This window comes from Molossus molossus, unplaced genomic scaffold (genome assembly GCF_014108415.1).
Source record: "Molossus molossus isolate mMolMol1 unplaced genomic scaffold, mMolMol1.p scaffold_m16_p_19, whole genome shotgun sequence".
Classification (NCBI taxonomy): domain Eukaryota; kingdom Metazoa; phylum Chordata; class Mammalia; order Chiroptera; family Molossidae; genus Molossus; species Molossus molossus.
The window spans coordinates 31,704,252-31,728,893 of NW_023425354.1; the positions used below are offsets into that span (position 1 = coordinate 31,704,252).

At 46.0% G+C, this 24,642-nt stretch overlaps 1 protein-coding gene and 1 long non-coding RNA gene across 4 annotated transcripts; one reads left to right on the forward strand and one right to left on the reverse strand.

The window, feature by feature from the left end:
• Nucleotides 1-3,270: 3,270 nt before the first annotated feature.
• LOC118633800 lies at nt 3,271-15,758 on the reverse strand. Its single transcript, XR_004960270.1, has 3 exons — nt 15,711-15,758; nt 14,159-14,457; nt 3,271-3,631 (listed from the first exon to the last, which is right to left on the reverse strand). It is a non-coding gene; the product is annotated as an uncharacterized LOC118633800 (long non-coding RNA).
• Nucleotides 14,046-23,507, forward strand: G6PC (glucose-6-phosphatase catalytic subunit). 3 transcript variants are annotated; one of them, XM_036267809.1, is made up of 5 exons: nt 14,046-14,334; nt 17,193-17,302; nt 19,684-19,789; nt 20,365-20,480; nt 21,887-23,507. In XM_036267809.1, exons 1-5 carry the CDS (start codon nt 14,105-14,107, stop codon nt 22,396-22,398), a joined length of 1,074 nt encoding a protein of 357 aa, XP_036123702.1. In that variant the 5' UTR covers nt 14,046-14,104; the 3' UTR covers nt 22,399-23,507. The 3 variants fall into 3 exon arrangements, with proteins under 3 accessions (XP_036123702.1, XP_036123705.1, XP_036123704.1); XM_036267812.1 differs by having other exon boundaries at nt 14,052-14,164; XM_036267811.1 differs by having other exon boundaries at nt 14,219-14,507.
• The last annotated feature ends 1,135 nt before the right edge of the window (nt 23,508-24,642 follow it).

Below are 24,642 nucleotides of genomic sequence, written 5' to 3' on the forward strand. Positions count from 1 at the left end.
AGTGGGCACTGGGCCAGGAAGCCTGGTCTCACACTAAGATCCTCTCCTGCCCCGCCCCCAAGATCCTTGCTCCCATCGCCCTTCTTTGTATCCTCCTCCTTACTGGAAGCATCCTGAGCCTGTGAAGCCTGACACAGCAGGGACTGAGCTTTGTTGACCCTGGATGTGCTGGGTTTCTGTCCCAGAGGGGAGAGGAATGGCCAGCAGGAGCTGGAGTGAGGGCAAGCTTTTCTCCAGAAGACTTATTTTTTTCTAACAGTTTTTAATCTTACGCTTTTACAATGAGATATAATTCACATACCATAAGATTCACCCTTTAACGTGTCTAGCACTGGCCGGTTTGGTTCAGCAGTTGGAGCATTGGCCTGCGGTCCAGAGAGACCCGGGTTCAGTTCCTGCTAAGGGTGCATACTTTGGTTGCAGTTTGTTCCTGGCCCTGGTTGGTCGTGTGGGTGGCAGCCACTCGATGTGTCCCTTTCACGTCGATGTTTCTCTCTCTCTCTCTTCCTCTCTCTCCCTCCCACTCTACCTGAACAAAAAATGGAAGAATGTCCTCGGGTGAGGATAAAAAAACAAACAAAAGAAAACATGTCTAATTTAGTGGAGTTTAGTGTATTCACAAAGTTGTGCAACCATTGCCACTCATTCCAGAACATTTCTATCACCCGAGACAGAACCCCCGTACCTGTTAGCCGTCAATTCCTGTTTCCCTTCAACCCTTCCCAGCTCTAGGCAACCACTAAGCTTTCTGTCACTATAGATTTACCTATATTCTGGACATTTACTATAAATAGATATGTACAACTTGTGGTCTTTTGTGATTGGCTTCTTTTGGCACAATGTTTTTGAAGTACATCTATTTTGTAGCATAAAACAGGACTTCATTCCTTTAGGGCCGAATAATATTCCGTTGTGTGACTGTTACCACATTTTGTTGATCCATTCATCGATTGAAGGACATTCGGTTATTATAGATAATGCTGCTGTGAACATCGTGCACGAGTTTGCATATGGACGTATATTTTCACTTCTCTGGGTGTAAACCTGGGAGTAGAATTGCTGGGTCATATGTTTAACCTTTATAGGAACCACCAAACCAGTTTCCAAAGTGACTGTACCATTGTTTTCCTTTTTTCTTTATATAGTGGTAAAACGTCCATAACATAAAATTTATCATTGGACCATTTTCACATGTACGGGTCTGTGGCATTAAGTACGCTCAGAAACTTTGTTGGGTCTGCTCAGCTCCTCCTCTGCCCTGGATCTTGAATATGAAGGTGAGACCTCTAGAAACCAAGTCTGTTCTTAAGCCCTGGGATAGGGTCCCTTCATGGCCCATGGCCCAGCTCTTCTCTGTCTTCATTCCCTGTCATCCTAACACATTCTTTCTCTGCTCTTTCTTTCTCCTCTTCCTCTTACAACTTCAGCTTCTACCCCCTGGCCTTCCCTCTGAGATCCTGGATGTCCCTGCTGCTTCAGGTCCTGTAATTTTCCTTCGTCCCTCCATTCCAGACAGCCCCTGGTTGTCTCCTTGTGGGAGACATTTGTCTCTGGACAACCTTCTTCATCTTGTCTCTCTGCCTCTAAGCAAAAATGTTCCTGTCATCTTGCCAAATAATCTTCTTCCGATTCCTGCCATTTACATAGAGCACGTGGAGTATGCTTTGAGGAGGGGTAGGATGGTCAAGTGACAGCAGCAGTCAAGGAGTTTTGTGGATGCTCAGGATCACCTGTTCCCAGGGTCATGGGTGACAGTGCCCTCCATTACTGTACAGTCAGCATAGATGACCAGACTGTCACTGAGTGTAGGAACCAAAAAGCCTTGGGAACTCAGGCAACCAGGCCAGGAGCTTCCTGGTCAGGGATGGGCAAGCAGATGAGCCGGGAGCGTCCCAGGAGGTACCAGCCTGGCCCGGTCAGGCAACAGGCTCCAGGACATCACATTCCTGCTGCTCCTCCTTGGGTGTGGACTTCGGATGGGCATCAATAAGAACTGGGGTATTTTCTAGAAAGAAATGTGGAGGCAGGAATAAGAAGGTAGGGCTCAAAGAGCAAACTTTCTCAAGTGCCTCCAGGCCACAGAAACCCATGTGGTGTGTGGTGTCCACAGCCCTGCTTCTACAGCTTGTCCACTTCCCTTGGTGTCTTCTCTAAAAGGGTAGGCTATGCCCTGGCCAGTTTGGTCAGCCTGCAGACCAGAGAGTCCTGGGTTCGGTTCCTGCTAGGGGTACGTACCAAAATATAATAATAAAAATAAATAAATACATAAATAAAAGGGTAGGCCATGAGGTCAGGAAGAGAGAGGCTCTTTCCCCAGTTGGAAACTCAGGCCACTGACCCAGCTGTAGGGAGGGCACTGACTGGGCAGACCTTGGCAAGAAGGAATTCAGGGCACAGAATCTTGGGTCCAACTCAGCTTGTTACCAGAGGGCAATGGCAAATTGGGAGCTCAGACACCATGGAAGTCCTGTGGGTCCCTCAAGAGCTGCCTGGACCCCAGGCTCAACCAGGTGAGCTGGAAAGGAACTGAACTCTGGCAAATGGACTTTCATACAAAGACTAAACACTGTGGAAGCCACATTCTTTTTTTTTTTTTTTTTTAATTTTTCTTTATTGATTATAGAGAGAGAGGAAGAGAAAGGGAGAGAGTTAGCGACATTGATGAGAGAGAACATCAATTGGCCTCTTCCTGCATGCCCCCCACTGGGGACCGGGCCCACAACCTGGGCTTGAACCCTAAGCGGGAGTCGAACTGGTGACCTCTTGGTGCATGGGTTGATGTTCAACCACTGAGCCCCACCAGTCAGGCGGAGCCACATTCTTGAATAATATCCTGTTATTATTATTATTATTATTACAGGATATAGTGACAAGTGCTCAGGTGGGAAAGGGTTAAGGCAGAGCTGGTTTGCTATTGCTGGTTCTTCTTCCCATTTTGCTTTTCAGATCAGTGATTTAGTTTCTCTTTACCCTCTCAGCCCAAATAAATATCATGTTTTGACTTTCTTGTGTCTTCTTATTTAAAGCAATTTGGACTATGATGGATGCAAATGCTCTCATCTTGCCCCAAAACAAATGCTATGGAGGAGCCAAGGATGCTTCCACCTCTGCTTCTCCAGGTGCAGGAATGGGCAGAGGGGACCTGTGGCCCTTGGCTGCATGGGGGACTCTGCTGCTGTGGCTCACCTGCTGGCTCCCAGTGGGGCCAGAGGGCAGAGCTTCAGCCACCCCAAGGGAGTATGTGCACAGAAAACCCCATTGGAGGGTTCTCCTGGGAACATATCCTTCCAACCACAAGAAAGAAGCAACCAGACACTAAAGAATGCAGCCCCAGAGAAATCCAAAGGGTCAGAACAGCAAAGTTCTTGGAGGAACCTGGCAAGTGAGAGGAAATCTTGGGAATGTAGGCCTTCGGGGGACCCTTGGACCTATGGATCCCACTGAAGGGAGCTCGAATCCACACACATACACATTATTAGTGTGAGTTCTTGGCCTGGCCTCTTAGTGGTGCCGGCCTCATGTCCCCACTCCAACTCTTGGCCTGTGGCTGATGGTTGACTGTGTAAGTTCCATGAAGGCTCAGATGGGTACCTGCATCCTCTATAGCATTCCTCCTCACCACATCTGGATCCTGCAAAGGGAAATAGATTATAGCATTCTCAGTGGGGCTTGGGTTTCAGACACCTTCCCACTGCATGTTTCTCGTACTCTTTCACCTATGTCCATGGACCAGAACATGATGGAGGCTCCCCCTTTCTTGAGGACTCTCAAAGAACATGACGTCTCGGTCTCTCTCACTTCTCCCGTTGAAATGGAGCCAGTATGGTGGAGTGTCTATTGGGCTCACTTTCTGTTGCTTCATTTATTCCTCAAAGCAACCTTGAGAAGCAGATATTTTTTTTCCATTTCACAGATGAGGAAACTAATATTTACAGGGATTAGGTAACTTGCCCCAAGTCACCTGGCTGGTAAGTGGTGGGCCTGGGACTGAACCCAGGTCTTTGTGGAGTTATACCTGATTGCCTTCCCCTGTCCCACTGCTCTTCTTCACTGACTAGCAGGCCTGGTTAAAGAATTAACAATGTGCCTGGCTGATGTGGCTCAGTGGTTGAGCGTTGACCCATGCACTAAGAGGTCACTGGTTCGATTCCCAGTCAGGGCACATTCCCAGGTTGTGGGCCAAATCTCCAGTGGGGGGCACACAGGAGGCGGCCAATTGAGGTTTTCTCTCATTGATGTTCCTATCACTCTCTCACTCTCTCTCTCAAATCAATAAAGAAAGAGAAAAAAAAAAGAATAAATAATGTACCCTGGCTGGTCTTGCTCAATGGTTAGAGTGATGGCCCTTGGACCAAAGGGTCTTGGGTTCCATTCCCAGTCAAGGGCACATACCTGGGTTGCAGGTTTGATCCCCGGCCCTGGTCAAGGTTGTTCGGGAGGCAACCAATCGATGTGTCTCTCTCACATCAATGTTTCTCTCTCTCTCCCTCCCATCTTCCTTTTCACTCTATCTAAAAATCAATGAAAAGGTATCCTTGAATGAGGATTAACAACAACAAAAAAGAATTAACAACGTAATGCTTGAGAAGCACTTGGCACCTGATCCATGTTAAGTGACCCTCTGTGAGCAAAATCAACACTCAATGGACCGGAACAAAAGCATGCACAATTGCCTTAAAGCAAAAGCTTTCAACCTGGACTGTACCTGAAATCACGGGAGAGCTTTTAAAACTCCACATACCCAGGCTGCACCTCGGACCAATAAAACCATAATCCCTGGGGGTGAGGCAGAGCATACATTTCTGCATTAGCAGTATAAATTTTCCACAGGTGATTCTAACATGTAACCAAGGTTGAGAAAACCCTGGGAAAGCAGTTTAGTTCCAAACTGGCCAGAGGTGGTTGACCAGAGAGTATAAGACACAGAAGGCACAGAAAAGGAGCCTAATGGAGCCTGCCCTGGCAGTGACAATCCGACCATGTCTAGAGCAGAGGGCCTGGCCCAAGGCCAGTATATGACCAGCCCTGGAGGCACATTAGCCATGCAGATGGAGGCACCAGGCTCTATCAAACCTGTCTCATGACCAACTGCTGATTCTAATTCACAGCTCCATGGTCATGGGAAGAAATGGGCAAATCAGTTATATCTCTTGTGTAAATGAACTAGCTGATGTTCTGATAATAATTGCTTTTGCTTGACAGTTACTGTAAATGAGGATAAATCTTCATTTGTTACTTTGGTAAATTTAGATCTTTCCTGAAAGACAATGTCCTTTAGTGAGCTGATGAATCTGGTTTCTGATTTAGGCCTCTGCCTTGAGCTGTGGTGAATGCACCAAGAGACCATCATGAGGTATCCTAGAGACAGCCAGACTCTCCTGATACAACCCACACCAGCCTGCCATAGACATCACGTCTACCTTCCTGAGCAGAGACCCACTGTAAGCAAATTCCCACTTTCATCCCTCCCCATCCTATAGTTCTTCCTTGGCCAACTGCCCCTTATAAATTTCCAGAGCTTCCTACTCTCCAGAGCACATGTGGTGGTTCACACCGGGTTTTCACGCCCTGCCATCTTGATGCCCTGAACTCTAGACTGTCATGACTCTGTGCCCTGTCCCCATCCACTCATGCCTCTACCCAGGTGCTCCCCTCCTTCTTTCCTCTGGTTTCTTCCTCTTTCCCCTTCCTCCCTCTTCATCAGGTGATGCCTTATTTATCTTCTAAAATCCAATTCAAATATCACCCCACTCCCCCTTCTCTGTTCCCCCTGCTCCCTTAGTACTTGAGTATATGTGCTGCCAAAGTGAGCACTCCCTTAGTACTTTAAAAAAAAAAAAAATGTTTTTTCCTTTATTGATTTTAGAGAGAGAGGAAGTGAGAGGGAGAGAGAAATAGAAACAACGATGAGAGAGAACATCAATTGGCCACCCCTGCATGCCCCCCCCTGGGGATTTGGCCCACAACCTGGGCATGTGCCCTGACTTGGAATCGAACTGGCGACCTCTTGGTGCATGGGTTGATGCTCAAACACTGAGCCACACTGGCCACACTCCCTTAGTACTTTATTATTATTATTTTTTATCCTCACCCAAGGACATTTTAAAATATTTTTTGTTCAGATAGAGTGGGAGGGAGGGAGGAAGGGGGAGAGAGAGAGAGAGAAAAACATCGACGTGAAAGGGACACATCGAGTGGCTGCCACCCACACGACCCAACCAGGGCCGGGGACAAACTGCAACCGAGGTATGTGCCCTTAGCGGGAACCGAACCCGGGTCTCTCCAGACCGCAGGCCAACGCGCTAACCGCTGAGCCACACCAGCCAGGGCTCCCTTAGTACTTTAAATGAAACTCTACAATGGAGGTTCACACACACTTGAATTCATTGTCCACACCTCCCCTTGTTCCCCATCATAGAACCTGAGCTCCCTGAGGCAAGAACCATGTCCTGTTGGCCTTGGTGGACTGATACCCAGCATGGTGTCATGCCTATTATGAGTATTTAAATATATTTTTGTTGAAATCTGAGAAAACAGTAACAGTTGTTATAGTCAAGTAAGTCTTTGCCTTGTTAAAAGCCATTTCATATCCAGTGTCTCCTTTGACTACCTCAGAAAAGAAGATTGAAGAGCCCTGGCCAGGTGGCTCTGTTGATTGGAGCATTGTCCCATCCTCCCAAAGGTTGTGGGTTTGATCCCTGGTCGGGGCACATATGGGAGGCAACAGCTGATGTTTCTCAACAATGTTTCTCTCTCTCTCTAAAAATCAATAAACATATCCTCAGGTGACGATAAAAGAAAAAAAAAAAAAAGATTGAAGAAAGTCCAAAGATCCTAAGTGAAAAATCACCCTGGCTGCACAGGTTAAGCCAGTACACTGGGCCAAAGGGCAATGCTGACATGCTGAGCCCAAGTGATTCCTCTCCAAATGAAGCCTGCGCCGCTGGAACGAGCAACCCAGAAAGGCTATAGGAAGGAGAAGATGGGACAGACAGATAGCAGGTCTCTAAATTAGTTCCCATGCTTGGCTTTCCCTGAAACAGGCAGGAGGGGCCCAGAGCCTGGGGCAGACCCAAGAAGACAAGGTGTGGGAGGGTTAGAAGCATAGGCTGGGCATTGGAGCCCAAAATGCTATAGAATTTGGCGTGTATGTGAGGAAGGGTGTTTCTGAGGCAGTAAATCAATGAATTGATGTCTTTCTTGTTCTGTAATGTGATATAGTGGTTTATAGTGTGGCTTCTGGAACCAGATTCTGGGTTTTGGGCCTGGCAAGTATGACCTTGGGCAACTTATTTATCTTCTCTGGGCCTCATTTTCATTGTCTGTGAAATGGGGACAGTATAAAATCTACATCAGAATTTTTATGAGACTTAAATGAGTTAATCTATGTAATTTTCCAAGACTAGCTCTTGACAGATAGTAAGTGCTCAATGAATGCTAGCTATTATTTAATATTTTATTAACCAGCATCTACTGGGTGTTTCAATTACTGCATAACAACCCCCCTGAATAAGTAGTGGCTTAAAACATGAAACCACTTTGTTTGCTCATTATTCGGTCGGTCGGCCCTCTGAGCTGGGCTCAGCTGGGCAGTTCTGCTGGAGTCACCTGCAATTGCTCTTGGCTGCAGATCTCTGGCAGAGAGACTAGGGCTGGACGGTCTACGATGAACTCACTTACATGTCTAGCAGCTGGGGCTGGCTGTCAGAGAGGCTACATGTCACGACAAGGTGTCTCCAGCAGGCCAGCCTGGACTTCTCCTCTTTGTGGAGGATTCCAACAGTAGCCCAAAGAGGACAAGCCCTAATGAGTGAATGCTTTTCAAGCCTTGGCTTGTATCACATCTGATAATGTCCCAAGCCCAGATTCAAAGGATAGAAATAAAAATGTCTCTGCTTGATGGGAAGAGAGGCAAAGTCACAGTGTAAAGGGGCGTGCGTCAGCAATGGAAGGAACCATCACAATATCGAAACAATCTACCATACTGGCACCAAATATGCAAGTAGAGCTCAGTTCTAGAGGTTGGAAGCGGTACTTTCTTGGCTCTCGGGGCTCAGGATAACAGAAAAAGAGTTAAGGCATATGCAAAACAACTGTAATGCAAGGTTTCAACATGCTAAGTGCCCTAAGATAAGAATGATTAAGTGCTAGGGGAATTCAGGACAGAGTGATCCTCTACAGCTGACAATGGGAAAGCCAGTGGTTGGGAAAGCTTTATTAACTTAGCCTTGAAGTATGTTTAGAATCTTGATATGTGGAGATGAGAAAAATGATATTCCAGGTGAAAGAAAGAGCAAGGCTAGGCAAACCAAGGCATGTTTGGGAAATCCAAGCCCACTGATGTATCTGGAATGAGGGTCCAGGAAGGGGAGCTGCAAGATATAAGGTTAGAACAATAACCCGGGATTTGATTGTGGGCAAGTTTGAGTTTGATCTTCATTCTGTAGGCAATATCCACTGGACATTCTTCAGGTATTAAGTGGGGGGAGGGGGGGGGACTGTATTGTAAGAGGCTCCTTTGTCAGTAGTCTATAGGATGTCTTGGGTTGCGGAGTGAGAAGAGGAGTAGGAGATAATTAGGTAATGAGGGCACTAGCAGGTCAAGACAGAGGGATTGACAAAGGGTGGTAAGAGTAGAAAATCAAACAAGAGTCAGAACCTGATGAGGAGGCATCAAGGATGACTCAAGTGATGTGAGGCTCAGTGCCTGTGGGATGGCAGAGGAGGAAGAGACGTGTGTACAAAGCAGCAGTCTGGAGGAAGAACAGGTCTGGAGGGAACTTGCAGATTTGGGAAATGTATGGACGTCCAGGTGGTATCCAACATCACGCTGACTATGGGAGGAGGAAGAGGAGAAGGGAGAGTAGAGCTTCCTGGAGCAACACTGAACACAGAGAGGGCAAGTGTTTCAAAACACGTATCTGCCAAAAGTTGCAGATGTGGCCAAAATATTAAGGAAAAAGAAGGAGGAGAAAAGGCCAGCCAGAAGATTTGACAGTGAGAAGGTCACAGTGACTTCCCAGTAGAGCAGAGGAGGCTGACGTGGCACAGGGTTGAGGAGAGCAACAGGCATCCTGCTCTCTGGAATTCAAGGTTGGAGAGAGCCCCTGGACTTACATGATTCCGGGCTGCCCTCCTTCCACTTGAAATCTACTAAAGAGAAGAAAAGCTTTTAATTCTTAAAAATAAAGCAAACACTGACTTTCCTTTCTATCCTAAAGTAGAGGGACATGCTGGACTCTCCGTGCCCTACTCCCTTTCTCTCCTACTGGTTGGCTAGAGATCAGGCCTTCTCAGGACTCCCATCCAGGGAGACAAGCGTTGGCGGACAGACTGCTGTTTACTTGCTAGCAGAGCCCTGCTGTGTTTTCATAGCTCAGAATAGTTCCTTGGCCCTCTCCAGGCCTGACGGGGGGGGGGGGGGGGGGGAACAGGGGGATAAACCTCACTGTTTGTTTTCATGATAATTCTGGGACACACCTCTTCCTCTTTCTCTGCATCATGGTCCTCATTTGGGAACTCTCAGAAGGGGTAAGTTGTGGGTTAAGAGGGTCCAAGACTACTAATTTCCTACTTATGTCCCCCAACTGGGCTCCAGAAGAGGGAAGGACAATAACTGACTGTACATGGGCATTTTGGTTGGGATGAAAATTCCACAGCTATTAAAGAAAGAGTTGATTAAAGGACTACAGGGCAGAGCTGGAGGAGAAAAAAAGGGGGCGGGTAGAAGGTAGAAGGGGTGACCCCCCTCCCCAATCTGGATCTCAGTTGGATACCAAGCTCTACATAGTGAGCTGACTTCTGACTGAGAATTGTGGGGGCTTCTCTGGCTCCGGGAACACCTCAGGTCTCAGCTGGGCTCTGGCAGCTAGTGTTTGGAAGGTGCCTAGAGATGGGAGGAAGAACTGACTTCGTTAAATACTCTTTCGAACTCTTTGAACTTTTTTTTAAACCATGTGAATATATTACTTTTGAAAATATTTTAATTTAAAAAAATATGAACACATCTTTTTCTTCTGGCAATAATGAAACATGTCCTTCTGCTAGGTCACTAAAAGTCAGGTACTTCCAAAGGAGCACCCCAGAGTCAGAAAATGTTAGAACCGAAAGGAGAGTGAGAGTCACCAATTCTCATTCTACAAGTTGACAAAAGTAAAATCCAAAGAACTCTAGCAACTTGGTCAAGATCACATAGCTCTTTATCTTTCTATTTATCCTTTCCCTTTTTACCTTATAAGTCCTAGTGATGGCAGTAGGGGACAAATCTCATGGGCTGCCTGCTGGAAGTTTGAAGATGTTTTCTGAGGGTCTTCTAAGGAGAAATACACCCAGCTTTTGAACCCTCTCCCTCACTCCCAGTCCCCACCTTGTTCCATACCCAACCAAGCTGATCTATGACTGAGTGATTGATGACACATTCCTTCCCTTTTTCTTTAGTTGGTCCCAATTCTTTCAAAGAAACCGTGAGATGAAACAAGGAGGGACAGTGGGTTGGGGCTGGATTCTTAGTTCACATTTTCCATCTCTCCTCAGACAGCCCCTATTTGCCTCTGGGGTACAGACCAGGAAGAAGGGGGCAAGTGAGCTTTTCCCAAATAGTCCCAACCACCATTTTAGGGGCTTACTTCCCTTGACTCTGCCTCTGCTGTGCAGCATCAACAAAGTTTAACTCCTGGCGGGAAGGATCAAACTTGATGCAAGAATGTTTCCTAGCTGCTAGGGTGGTTTGGCACTGCTCAACGGTTGATTGCAGGTTGGAGAAGTGTCACCATCTGGTCATGAGGGAACTGGTTGGCCATTTGTTGAGACAGGATATTCTCTGGGGTGAATAACAGCTTCCTTTTGGGGCATGACATTAAAGAAGATGGAGGAGCCCTGACCAGTTTGGCTCAGCAGTTAGAGCATCAGCCAGCGCCCCAAAGAGTCCTGGGTTCAATTCCAGTCAAGGGCACGTACCTTGGTTGCAGTTTGGTCCCCAGCCCCAGATGGGGTCGTGAGACAGGCAACCAATTGATGTGTCTCTCTCACATCAATGTTTCTCTCTCTCTCTCTCTCTCTCTCTCTCTGTGTGTGTGTGTGTGTGTCTCCCATTCCCACTCTGTCTAAAGATAAATGGAAAAATATATATATCCTCAAGTGAGGATTTAAAACAACAAGAAGAAAACAGAGGAGAGGGAGAGGATGGTAAGTCTGTGCTTCCTGTAAAGATTCCAGTGATTCATTTGATTTTGGTAGAAAGCAGACACTGGGGTAATGAGCAGGGAGTTCTTAACTGTTTACAATGAAGCAAATGTCCTCTGGTGGTTTTCCGCGGACAAAATGTGCAGCCCATCCTGAGACAGACAGCATGCTCTCCGCACATGGTCAATAGTTGCACAGTTCAAGGTTCTGAAGCTGAACTTTCTCACCACGCCAGAGATAAGTCAGCCATTTTCACTGGCTAACAATGATTAATCCGCCTCTCCCTTCACCTGCTTTCCCCCACTTATTTTGTAAAAAAAAAAAGAACAGGGTCATTCACTTCAAAGGTGACAGCAGTCTATTTAGCCAGTTTCTACTGTCTACTCCTAAACACCTCCCCCATGGATCAGATGGTGGCGGGGTGGGGGTGGGGAGCACCCAAAAAAGAAATAAACAAACAAAAAAACTGTACATCTTGCAATTTGGGCTGTACCCCTTAAAAGAAACCTCCCCCGCTGCTCAGACAAAGCCTTGGCTGGAAGCTGGGTTTTGCATCCCTGATACAATGTGCAGACTCGACCCACTGCAGTGATCACTGCTGAGCAAAAAGGCAGCTCCTCTCTCAACAGAACCCGGAGCCCCAGCCAGAATAGAGGATTTGGCTGCAGGTAAACTCATAAATTCTTTCTGGTAATAAAAGCAATTTTTGGATGAGGTGTGTGGTAAATTATGACTCCTTCCCCTCTTTGCTTCCCTGTCAGCAAATAAACTTGTTTGGGTGAATGAGTCAACCTTGCTCTAGGAGGAGAAAGTGCCAGGGCACTGAAACCGCTGCACGTATTTAGCAGCAGACCAGACTGTGCTCTCTGGCACCTTCCTTCTCGCTCTTCCCAAACCAAGAGCCCCAAGCCTCTGGATTTCTGTTTGTGGAGAAAGTGCCTGAGGAGTGTCCAACTAGTGTTCCCGCTGAGAGGCCCGTATAACTTTCCATCTTCACTGCTTCCCAGACTCGGCTGGTCGTCCTCCCAGGGGCCATCAATAAGTCTTGAGTCATCTCTGCCTGGGACGAAATACTAGGGAGCTCACTGACATTCGTACACATGGGTTCAGTTCCGATCTAAGGTTCCCCCAACTGCCATAGTGAGTTGTGTAAATATCTAACCTCCCTGCCCCGCTGGAGTGTGTCAAGGTCCCAGAGGACAACCAAGATTTAACTTTTAACTTCGAATTCCTCGCAAAGCCAGGCATGGGGCTTTGCTCAGGAAATGTTTGTTGAATTAAACTGGAGAACTTCTTGAAAGGGGGCATGACAGGAGTTAGGAGGAGATGATGGAATCCCCTCTCTGGAGAGAGTTCTTTACATTAGTGAATTCTCATCGAAACTTCCAGCAACTCAAATACTTCGTCCCCGTTATTCACCTCAAATACCCACAAGTCCTTTGAGCATTTGAGGACTCCAGTTTCTCTCTTCCCTCAGTTTTCTAGCAGGTGCAGGACTTTTGGGGCCTCGTCTCTTTCTGCACATGATATAAATGTGCTGGAGGCAGCAAGAAGGGGCTTGAAGGTAGAAAGGCAGAGACTAGCACAGCATCTCATGATGACGTACAATTGCTGTGACCAAGAGGGTCCCCCTGCCCCGTGCGTAGATATCAGCTCCATCCGACTCCTTATCAACACAAGCATTCTCCCTGCGTTTCCTCCAGAAGATAGGGCTCTCCACTAGCCCCCCATATGCTGAGGGAACCCCACCTGACTCGAAGATTCTGGTTCCTAGAAGCCCTGTGGGGAACCAGATAGTGGCCTTTGAATATTTTGTCAGAGGATCTGCCCTATTTGCCCTCGACTCACCCCACACCATAGAAACTTCAGTCCCCAGGGATCACAACCGTAGTTACTCAATACTTTCAAGGAAGGCTTATCTGGGTGGAGGGAAGAGACTATCTCTTCTAGTGGGGCCCACTACCTCTAGCTTAGCAGTCCTGACAATACACGACTGGGCATTTGTTACTTTTATTTATTCCTTGTCTATATCCATGGCTATAATAAAAATTGTATGGACTTTCTGGTGAATATAAATATCTCCAAGTACAAATGAAAAACAAAAAGATAAAACTACAGAAGCCCTTTCCAGAGTCCCCAGTCGCCAATTTGTTGGTGTTTTTATTTAGAACCATATATTAATCACACAGTGTTTTCATAAACATACCTTCATTTTATTGCTTAAACTTATGTGTTAAAATTCCAAAGGTCCTAACTTGAAGGACATTAAATGAATGAATCAATCAGCCCATTCAAAGATGATTATTTTCTAGCTCTGAGCTGTGGAGCCATTTGGAAGAGGATTTGAGTTCCCAAACCAGAGGCATTTCCTAGACCCTAAGGCAGTTAAGAAAGGCCCAGCAAGATGATAGTACCCAGTACAATAAAATCTACTATCTTCTAAATTAATAACTTAAAACTTGAATCACCAGGGCACCAAGAGTTTTCTTTGTTCCCAGGTGAGTGCCGTTGCAGACTTAGGAAATCAGGCATCTTTGCAAGAACCACAGCGACTTAGACTCTGTCCTGTGTCTCTGGCTGGGTTTCAGAGCCAGGAGGGCAGCCCCTGGCACTGTCAAGCAGCATGCCAAAGTTAATAATTGGCCCTGCAGAGTACATGGCCGATCAGGCTGTTTTTGTGTGACTGCTTTTCTTTTTTACGTAAATCACCCTGAACATGTTTGCATCAACCTACTGATGATGCACCTTTGATCAATAAATTTTAGACAAAAGTGGTTTTTGAGTCCAAAGATCAGGGCTGGGTTGGCCTGCAGACTGCTTACAGGGTGTATAAAACAGGCAAGACGCAGGCTGATAGCAGAGCTATCACCACCACGTCTGCAAGGGCTCAGCTGACGGCTTCCTGAGGGGCCAAGGAGTGAGCATGGAGGAAGGCATGAATGTCCTGCATAACTTTGGGATCCAGTCAACACACTACCTCCAGGTGAATTACAAGGACTCCCAGGATTGGTTCATTCTGGTCTCCGTGATTGCAGACCTCAGGAATGCCTACTATGTCCTCTTCCCCATCTGGTTCCATCTTCGAGAAGCTGTGGGCATCAGACTCCTCTGGGTAGCTGTGATTGGAGACTGGCTCAACCTCATCTTTAAGTGGTGAGTAAGAGCCAGACAGAGAGGAGATCAGCAAGGAAAGAGGCTGGCATTCTTTCTGGAAATGTCTGTCCATCAGAAGTTGCCTTCTCCATGCTATTCAGGAAGCCACAGGTTACTCCCCTCCTGACTTTCCACCAGCCACATAAAGAGAGAAGACGGAGAAAACCCTGTCAGTAAGTTGAAGATACAGGACAGGCTATTTCATATGGACGGAAGGCCAGTTGGACGTAGTGAAAAGTCTGGATTATAGGCTATCAGCAAAGAAACACAGTTTTACTACTTTGCGGCAGAATAGGTAACATAAAGGTAGATGTATGAAAGAAGAAAAATCATGTATGGAAAAAGGAAACACATAGATAATTAAAAACCTGTTGTGTTGGGTAATAAGAAGGAATCCAGAGAACTGGGCTCCATCCAAGTTTTGTTCAGCCACCTACCAGCTAGCTGCATGTCTGGGGCAAGTCGTAGCAACTCTCTGAGTTTCTGTTTTATAATCTGTAAACTTAGGTTATCTCTGGGACCTTCATAATAATTATAGTTAACAGTTATTGAGCATTTAGTATGTGCCAGGCCATGTGCTAAGTGTTTTTCAGGAGGTGGTTAGTATATTACAGATGAAGGGACTTTGCCTCCACCAACATGGGTAGTAAATGTCAGAGGCAAGATTTAAACTCAGGCAGGCTGGCTTCAGGGGCAAGGCTCTTAAGAACCATGTTACATCCAGTGTTGATGAACTGACTCTTGGGGAGGGGGCAGAGAACCTCAATTTTAACATCTGCCAATTTCTATTACTTATGTATTCCCATTATGGCCTCTTGCAAGCTACTGATGGGTTCAACTTGCAAATATCCTGAGTATTTTACAGTTGTTAGCCAGCACCAGCTGACTTGAGCACGTTACTGGTTTTGGCCTTTCTTTCCTCATCTAGAAAATGAAGAGCTGGACCAGCTGCCCTCTAAAAGCTTCACCATTTCTAAAGCTATCTAGGACTGCTATCAGATGATTCTCACATCTCTTTCAGCTCTAATATTCTTTGGCCATAAACAGTAAAGTCCTTTAAAATAGAAAAAAAGTATTGAGCCCAGCCAGTGTAGCTCAGTGGACTGAGCACTGTCCCATGGACTGAGAGATCCCCACTGGATTCTGGGCAGGGCACATGCCCGGGTTGTGGGCTTGATCCCCAGTAGGGGGGCGTGCAGGAGGCAGCCAATCCATGTATCTCTCTCTCATGGATGTTTCTATCTCTCTCTTCCTTCCTCTCACTCTAAAAAAAATCAATAAAAACATATTTAGCCCTGGCCAGTTTGGCTCAGCGGTTAAAGCGTTGGCCTGTGGACCGGAGAGTCCAGGGTTGGGTTCCCACTTGGGGCACGTACCTCGGTTGCAGTTCGTCCGCAGCTCCAGTTGGGGTTGTGAGGTTGGCGACCAGTTGGTGTGTCTCTCTCACGTCGATATTTATCTCTTTCTCTCTCTCTCTTCCTCCCTCTCTCCCTCCCACTCTGTCTGAAGATAAATGCAAAAAAATGTTCTTGGGTGAGGATAAAAAAATAAATAAATAAATGATAGATAAATAAATAAATAAAACATATTTAAAAAGAAAAAACTATTGGGCTCGGAAGCCCAAGGCATATTGATGAGATTCTGAAATTTCTGTTGAAAAATCTACTAAGTTTTTTCTGTAACATCCCCTATTCAACAACATGACCCTAAAAAATAGAAAGATAAATGGTTATTCCAAACATCTGATCTCAATTAAAGAATGATGGATTTTCGCCCTGGCCAGTTTGGCTCAGAGGTTAGAGCATTGACCCGCAGATCAAAGAGCTGCAGGTTTGAGTCCGGTCAAGGGCATGTTCCTTGGTTGCAGTTCAGTCCCCGGCCCTGGTTGGGGTCAGGCAGGAGGCAACCAGTTGAGCGGTCTCTCTCACATCCATGTTTCTCTCTCTGACTCTCTCTCTCCCCCTCCCACTCTGTCTGAAAATAAATGTAAAAATATCCTCGGGTGAGGATTAAAAAAAAAGAATGATGGATTTTCTCTGAGTTGGTAGAGGTGGGAGTTAATGACTGTCCTGTCCTGATTCTGGTGAACAATCACTATTCCACCACCTCAGGGAAAAGGAGGCATCCAAACTGACCTCTTGACACCTGTTTCCACAATGAAAGACATACCTAGTCCTTATCAAAGGGAAGCGGTTTGGCCCTGGCTGGGTAGCTCAGTTGGTTAGAGCATCATCTTGTGCACTGAAGAAGTTCAGGTTCGATCCCCGGGGCACACGTAAGGGAGGCAACCCAATCGATGTCTCTCACTCCGTCTCTCCCTCCCTCTTCTTTTCTCTCTCTCTCAAATCAGTTTTTTAAAAAGGAACATATCTTTGGGTGAGGATTAAGAAAAAAATAAATAAAATGAAAGTGAAGTGGCTTGTCTCAGATACCCCGTATCAAAGCGGAGAGGACAGAGCAAGCACCGGAAGCTGTGTGTCCTTACAGAGTCCTGAAGAGAAGAGGAACCTGGTAGGACATGCAAGTTCAAGCTGCAAACTGTAGTTCCATGTGCGTCCTTCTAGGACGAATTCTTCTTGGGGTTTAAAAAATGTTACATAGCTGACTGCGAATATGGATTTTTGGATCTCAGATTTATTTATTTATGTTTGAATAAATAATGCATTCAAATAGTTCAAAATTCAAAAGTTATATAAAGAATGTACCACCTCTTCCCAGCCACCCAGTTCCCCTCTTGGAGGTGGCCGATCTACCAGTTTCTGTTTAGGGTTACAAGCTGCTCTCTTTTCTCAAAGGTATGGGATTCTGGCAAAAGAGTCCCTTCAGTAACTCCAGATACCGGTTCTGCTTTTCCATAGGATTCTCTTTGGGCAGCGCCCTTACTGGTGGGTCCTGGACACAGACTACTACAGCAATACTTCTGCGCCGCTGATAAAGCAGTTCCCGGTCACCTGTGAGACTGGACCAGGTAAGAGACCCACCCTCTGTAGAGACAGAAGCTAGGTGGTCCTTGCTTACTGTGGACACCTATTAACATTCATTGTGGGTGAAGCTCTCTTTGAAGGGACATGAGGAGAGCCATTTCTTTTGCTTTTTCTCATGATCTTCAACGCGATGCAATTCCATTTTAATTGACTTCATGAAGACCTTCCTGAATCTCATCTTGCTGCTATTTTGGAAATCTGACTAATATTTCCAGAACCTTAACTGCTAATCCAGAGAGGCAGCACCCTCACAGGCAAAGGGCTCATGAGAGTAAGTGTGCTATGGCCCTTTCTCCAGGGAAGGTTAAGCCCTAGCGGCCTGAGGCCCTGGCTGTCCTTCCCAGAAGCCCGGCCCGGCAGCTGTGTCTTCCTGAGCTGACCGTCTAAGCCCACACCCTGCCTGTGTTTTGCTAGTTACAGCCATACTGATATTGTTCAATCAAATGACAGATTTTGTTTTTCAGGTAATCAGAATATCCAACCCCTTTGCTCACCTTAAGTCTCGCTCACCCTTAGGAAGGGTGTTGGCATCCCTTTATCAGGGACCCTATCCCTGACCCCCCAAACTAGGGCATAGCCCATAGTTATTCATTCTCACAAACCCTTGTTCACTTCAGACCATACTCATTTATTCAAGTGCTATTTATTGAGCATCTACTCTGTGCCAGACACTATTCTAGGAACTTGGAATACCTTGGTAAATAAAACAAAGATCTCTGCCCTTGTGGAGCTAATGTTTCAATGGTGTGTGTGTGTATGTGTGTGTGCTATATACAAAATTATAACACACAAGTAAAATATATAGAATATTAGAGCCCTGGCCGGTTTGGCTCAGCGGTTGGAGCGTCGGCCTGCGGTACAGAGAGACCCGGGTTCGGTTCCCGCTAAGGGCACGTACCTCGGTTGCAGTTTGTCTCCGGCCCTGGTTGGTCATGCGGGTGGCAACCACTCGATGTGTCCCTTTCACATCGATGTTTCTCTCTCTCTCTCTGTCCCACTCTATCTGAACAAAAAAATGAAAAATGTCCTCGGGTGAGGATAAAAAAAAATAAAATAAAATATTTTAGCCCTGGCCGGTTTGGCTCAGCGGTTAGAGCGTCGGCCTGCGGTCCGGAGAGACCCGGGTTCGGTTCCCGCTAAGGGCATGTACTTCGGTTGCAATTTGTCCCCGGCACTGGTTGGTCATGCGGGTGGCAGCCACTCGATGTGTCCCTTCACGTCGATGTTTCTCACTCTCTCTCCCTTCCTCTCTCTCCCTCCCACTCTGTCTGTACAAAAAATGGAAAAATATCCTCGGGTGAAGATAAAAAAAAAAAAAAAAAGAATATTAGAAAATGATAATTTAGAAGAAGAAGGAGAAAAAGGTGGAGGGAAGGAGAAGGAGGAGAAAAGAAACGATGAGCTTTGTTTATGGGGTTCCCTGGAAGGCAGACTCACTCGGAGATCAGTGTACAGGAGTTTAGCTACTCTCAGGAGCAGCACCTATGGAAGGAAGACAGAAGCCAACTGGGCAGAAGGAGAAGCCTAGTGGTGATTCAGCCCAGCTAACTCCACACAGAGCTCTGAAGCTAGGAATGGCCCTTCAGATTTGTCTTAATTGGGTCAACAAGACCAGGCCCTTATACTCCAATATGGACTAGTGATTGGGTACAGGCCATCCCCAGGGAGAGGGTAACTGTGATCAAGATGGCTCTCTTCGGCCCAGAGCAATGCCCAGAGAAGGCTGAGAGCTAAGGCCCATTTGTGACCACACTCTCAACAGCTGGAAAAATAGGTCCTTCTTCCAGACTGGGATCTGGGTGGAGGTTGGCACATCTAAGGACCCTCCATATCTCAGAGTAGAGGGATCAGGAATGGGAACAGTTGCAGAATTAAATAGTGTGGTGACGGTAGCACTCATTGAGAAGGTGAAATTTGAGCAAAAACTTGAAGGAGGCCAGGGAATTAGCCAGTAAATTCTGGAGGAGGAATTGTCCAACCAAAAAGGCTAACAATGCCAAGACTCCGAGGCAGGAGCATGTTTAAAGAAAAGCAATGAGACCAGCATGAGCAGAGCAGAGGGCACAAGAAGAGAGGGGAAGAGAGGTAACAGAGAGCAAATCTGTTTGTAATTATACATCCAGTACTCTGTTTCTTTGGGTGATCTCTAGACTGTATATAAGTACAAGGGCTGGGCCTTCTCTGATTGTGCTCACCACTGTACTCCCAGAACCCAGCACAGTGCTGAGTGTGTAATAGGAGCTCAATAGATACTGGTTAAATAGGTAACTAAATGGACAAATGAATGGATGGACGAAGGGATAGATGACACCCAGATGGAGACTTCACCTTTCACCTATTCATTCATCTCTTTCCTGCCCTTTAGGGAGTCCCTCTGGCCATGCCATGGGTACAGCAGGTGTATATTATGTGATGGTCACATCCACCCTCTCTATCTTTCGGGGAAAGAAAAAGCCGACCTACAAATTTCGGTAAGAATTCAGCCCTGGGGTGTGGGTGGTGGAGAGCAGGAGGTGGCTTTCTCTGTAGCTCACACACCACTTCTCATCCACCTAGCCCATCCCACACTTTGGGTTCATACTGATAAGGTTGTGGCATGTCTGCTGAGGGTGAAGATTAGAGGCACAAAATGTTAGCTGGGAGAGACCCACAAGTGCACATTCTAATTTTACAGATAAGGAAATAGGTCCTAACATGGTAAAGGGGCTTCTGGAGATCAGGTAGTTAGGTAGTGGAAGGATTTAAATAAAGACCCACTTCTGCACCAACCATAGAGTCGTCCCATCCAGGTTAAAATAAAGAGAGAAACGTAAGACATTCCTACTACAGGGAATTCTGGCTCTGCAGCCACTGTGCAAACACAATTCTTACACACAAGCGTCCACCACATGCTGCAGCATCTTTGAGGTTTTGAGTACGGCATTAATTTACAAATACTCCATTGATGGCACCCAAGTTTGCCAGGCTTCGACACTCCTGCTGAAGCTGTTCTCTTTGCTGCAGGATCTGTATCTGGGTTCTGTTATGGTTGCCTCTTTCGTTGCAGGTTTTTGAACGTCATTTTGTGGTTGGGATTCTGGGCCGTGCAGCTGAACGTCTGTCTGTCACGAGTCTACCTTGCTGCTCATTTCCCCCATCAGGTTGTGGCTGGAGTCTTGTCAGGTATCAGCTGCTCTGACTTCTTCCCCCACTCCCCTGCGAATCCCATTTCTCCCTGATCAGGACAACATTCCTGCATTCCAGCCGTGTTCTGTAGTTATCAATGCTGTTAGCATTTCAGTGGGTTGAAAGTCAAGGGTGGGCAATTTGAAATGATTAATTGCTATGGGAGTGCCCAGATCTACACAATTAAGTGTGTTCCAGAAAAGTTACACTATACCAAATTACTTCCCCAATTAAATTAGCTTGAGACCTCCAAGCTTTTTACATTCGTTATTTCTTACTGATCTTCAACTGGGAGTGGCCCAGTTTAATTTTAAGGGAATCTACCAAATTTAACAAATTAACACAGTGTCCTAGGAAAGCTCTTTATTTAAATAAATTCATTTGCAGCTCTGGTCAAGGGCACATACCTGGGTGTACCTGGATTGCAGATTTGACCCCAGCCCCAGTCAGGGTCCTGCAGGAGGCAACCAAGCAATGTGTCTCTCTCATCTCTCTCTCTCTCTCTCACCCCCTTGTCCCTCCCTCCCTTCCACTCTATCTAAAAATCAATGGAAAAATATCCTTGGGTGAGGATTAACCAAAATAAATTAATAAATAAATGCATTTGCAATTTGCACACCTAATAGAAACCCACAGTTGATTTAATAGGTTTAGAGATTTAAATATTTGCATTTTCTTAGATCTAGTTTATAAGGGGCAGAAAAGATTTAGATTAAGTGTAGAAAAAATTTCTTGACTTTGTGGGAGGCACTGGAATAGGGAAATTGTGAATTTTCCTCCTGGAGATCTGTAAGAGCAGAAAACAAGGCTGAGGACAGAGAGAATGGTTTCGTGGCAACTACAACAGTAACACAGCGTTCAGTACTGGATTCCATGTCTGAGAAGGAGCCTGGAAGCCATGGTACGTGAAAGACCCGAGAATGTGTAGATTACAGAGGAGAATAACTACCTTCAAATGTGTTAAAGAGGTTCTGAATTTACAACTTAACTCCTACAGAAAGAACTGAGACCAATAGATGGCATTAGACAGGACAGACTTCATTCAGCTCAGCAAAAGAAAAACCGTTTTAATAATCAAATCCATTCAAAGATGAAATGGGCCACCCAAGTCGGAGTGAGCTCCTCACCCCTGAGGGTATTCAGTTGGAGACAAGAGGACCCCCTGACAGGAAACATGCATGCAGTAGGAGGATATATGTGACACGACTCTTCCATCTGAAAGAGTCTATGGCTGAGGAAAGGCTGGAGTCACATATGGGAATAAACCAGGTGACCCACTAAGAATCTAGCATCTGTGATTTAAAGACTGGCAGATGACATGTCACCCACTGGTTCCCAACCCACCTTTGGCTGAAAGTCCAGAGTCTTTCCTATTTCTCATCATCATTCTTTCTTCCGAGCAGGCATTGCCGTGGCTGAAACTTTCCACCACATCCGGAGCATCTACAACGCCAGCCTCAAGAAATACTTCCTCATTACCTTCTTCCTGTTCAGTTTTGCCATTGGATTTTACCTGCTACTGAAGGGGCTGGGTGTAGACCTCCTATGGACTCTAGAGAAAGCCAAGAGATGGTGCGAGCGGCCAGAATGGGTCCACATTGACACCACACCCTTTGCCAGCCTCCTGAAGAACCTGGGGACCCTCTTTGGCCTGGGGCTGGCTCTCAACTCCAGCATGTACAGGGAGAGCTGCAAGGGCAGGCTGAACAAGTCGTTCCCGTTCCGCCTCAGCTGCATCGTGACCTCCCTCGTTCTCCTGCACATCTTTGACTCTTTGAAACCCCCATCCCAAACTGAGCTGATCTTCTACGTCCTGTCCTTCTGCAAGAGTGCAGCAGTGCCCCTGGCATCTGTCAGTCTCATCCCCTACTGCCTTGCCTGGCTGCTGGGCCAGCCACACAAGAAGTCTTTGTAAGGAATGTGGAGACTTCAGTATTTAAAGTCAATGACTGTGCCAAGGATTGAGGGCAACGAGCGTCTTCTGCCAGCCCACTTTGAGGCCAGAAGTGCCAGCATCAGCTTGGGTGACCCCCTTCGTCCTATGCAATTCTAATCGTATTGGGGGATGTTTTTTGAAAAGCGAATAAGGGTATTTGAGAAAGCCTTGTCTGTTAGAAGTGGGTAGTTCAGGAGTTTTCCCTGAAGACTTGTTCTTCCATTAGAGGTACAAAAGTCAGACTTCCAGGTAGGGACAGCTCAGTCGCAGGCTGGGAATCCCACCTGAGAATGTTCTACCCATGCTCATTCTGACCCAGAAAAGGAGAAAAGAGAAGTGGATTTGATAGGAAAAGGATGGATAAAGGAGGATTTTTTAGTATCTTAAATATCATGCAAATTTTGTCCAACAATAGCTACATGGCTTTGATTGTACTTAAATCTTTAGGTAAGAGACTCTCAATAGTGGAGGACCAACCTAAAGAGTAATTAGTGGAGTAATTCTGCATCTTGCATTTTTCTATTTTATATCTGTGGTCATTGTATTTACTAAGATTTCTGAATGGCTGCAGTGACCTAGATTTGTACTAAGCCAGAGGGTTCAGGCGTAGTCAGCTTCTATCATTCTAGATCTTCCTCTTATTTTCCCAGCTCTGCTTTCCCCAGAATTTCTCACTGGCCCACACCTGCCCTGCTGGGTATTCAGATGCCTAAAGGTGACTCTGTGGTGGTGCTTTTGTTATGTTTCAGTTAAGCTCTGAAATCTTGGGGGAAAAGGTAAGGAGAGGGCAAGGAGAGGCAAGGATTTCCCTCTCCAGAAGGTTACTCCAATGTTACTTTTGATTCCTGGAGGACAACCGTGACTCCTTTCTCTATCCTAAACCAACCAAGAGCACATCCTTGGAGGGAAACCCTCCCTGCCTGTTCTCCAGTCTCAGCTGATTTGCAGAATATGTCCTTAAAAAAAAAAATGCTGAAGCCTATTTATTTGAGAGTCCTTGTTTTTGCTACTAATTATGTAGTTCACCATATATTATCATTCACACCAACCTTCCTGGTCATTACATCTTTAAAAAGAAAAATATGTATGTGCAGTATTTTATTAAAACAACATTTTATTTAAGAATGAAGTCTTGTTGATTACTGTATTATAGATGCAATGGAATCTGAAGTTTCTAATTCTGGCTCAGCTAAATTTCTAGCTCTTTCTCTATTTCCCTAAACATATAATTTGGTTTCTATGTACCTATGTTTTCCTTTTGGAGAAAAAAAGTGCTTTATCTCGAGCTGGCCAAGAATCCCAGTGGAGTTGGGGAGACTTATAAAGTGTCCATGGACACAGGTAGAGTTGAGCACAACAACATAGGCGCAATATCATTGGCCAAGACTGAACATTAGTTACCAGACCACAGGTCAAACCACAGCTTGAGGGCAGATAGGCAGGGTCATTACCAAACTAAACAGTCAGGAGACATAAGTTGCAGCACAACAAGACCAGGCAGAGTCTGGAATTCATGATCCTACGTTAGCAAAGTTTGGGGTTCTAGTTAAAGAAAATCTGAATAGGACAGGTCATAGCAATCAAGGAGTGCTCAAGGGAGCTACTGCAAGTTTCTCTACTGCATTTCATTCTGGATCTAAAGGCCTTGACTCATCAGCATAACCCTGGATCTACTGAGAGTGAGATCTGCTCACTCACCTCAGAACTTTGGAATGTATTTCTTTAGAGAAAGTTGAGTCCCTTTACTGGATTTGATTTTTTCAGGGGGAACCAGGCCTCTAAGAGACTCTAAGGGTCTCACCAAAGGAGAAGGAAAATGGTCTTGTTCTGTCTGAATTGAACCCCACTTTTTAGGCAGGGACCCCATCCTTGATGATTTATTTGCTCTCAGGGACCAAGTCCAGGTTCCTTGCAATGAGATTCTGGCAGAAAGTAAATAGTGCCCTTGCCCCCAACAGTTGGTGAAGGTGATAAGGACTCATGGTAACAGATAAAATTTACTGAGTGCTTACTAGATGTCAGACTCTGGTCTATGCAGTTAACTCACTATCTCTGTGAGGTGGGTGCTATAAGTTACCCTCACATTACATATGAGTAGACACAGAGGGGTTAGGTATCTTGCCTTGAACAGTGATGCCAGTTTAAAAACCAGGCAGTCTGACTCCAGAGTCCATGCCCCACCTTCAACTCACCTCACCCCTAGACTCCACAGATGCCAGTAAG

Excerpts from the sequence above, each read along its gene's own strand:
- G6PC (XM_036267809.1), top strand. The coding sequence starts at position 14,105 with ATGGAGGAAGGCATGAATGTCCTGCATAACTTTGGGATCCAGTCAACA. Across the intron at positions 14,335-17,192 it reads CTCAACCTCATCTTTAAGTG|GATTCTCTTTGGGCAGCGCC; the intron begins GTGAGTAAGAGC and ends GCTTTTCCATAG. Across the intron at positions 17,303-19,683 it reads CACCTGTGAGACTGGACCAG|GGAGTCCCTCTGGCCATGCC; the intron begins GTAAGAGACCCA and ends CCTGCCCTTTAG.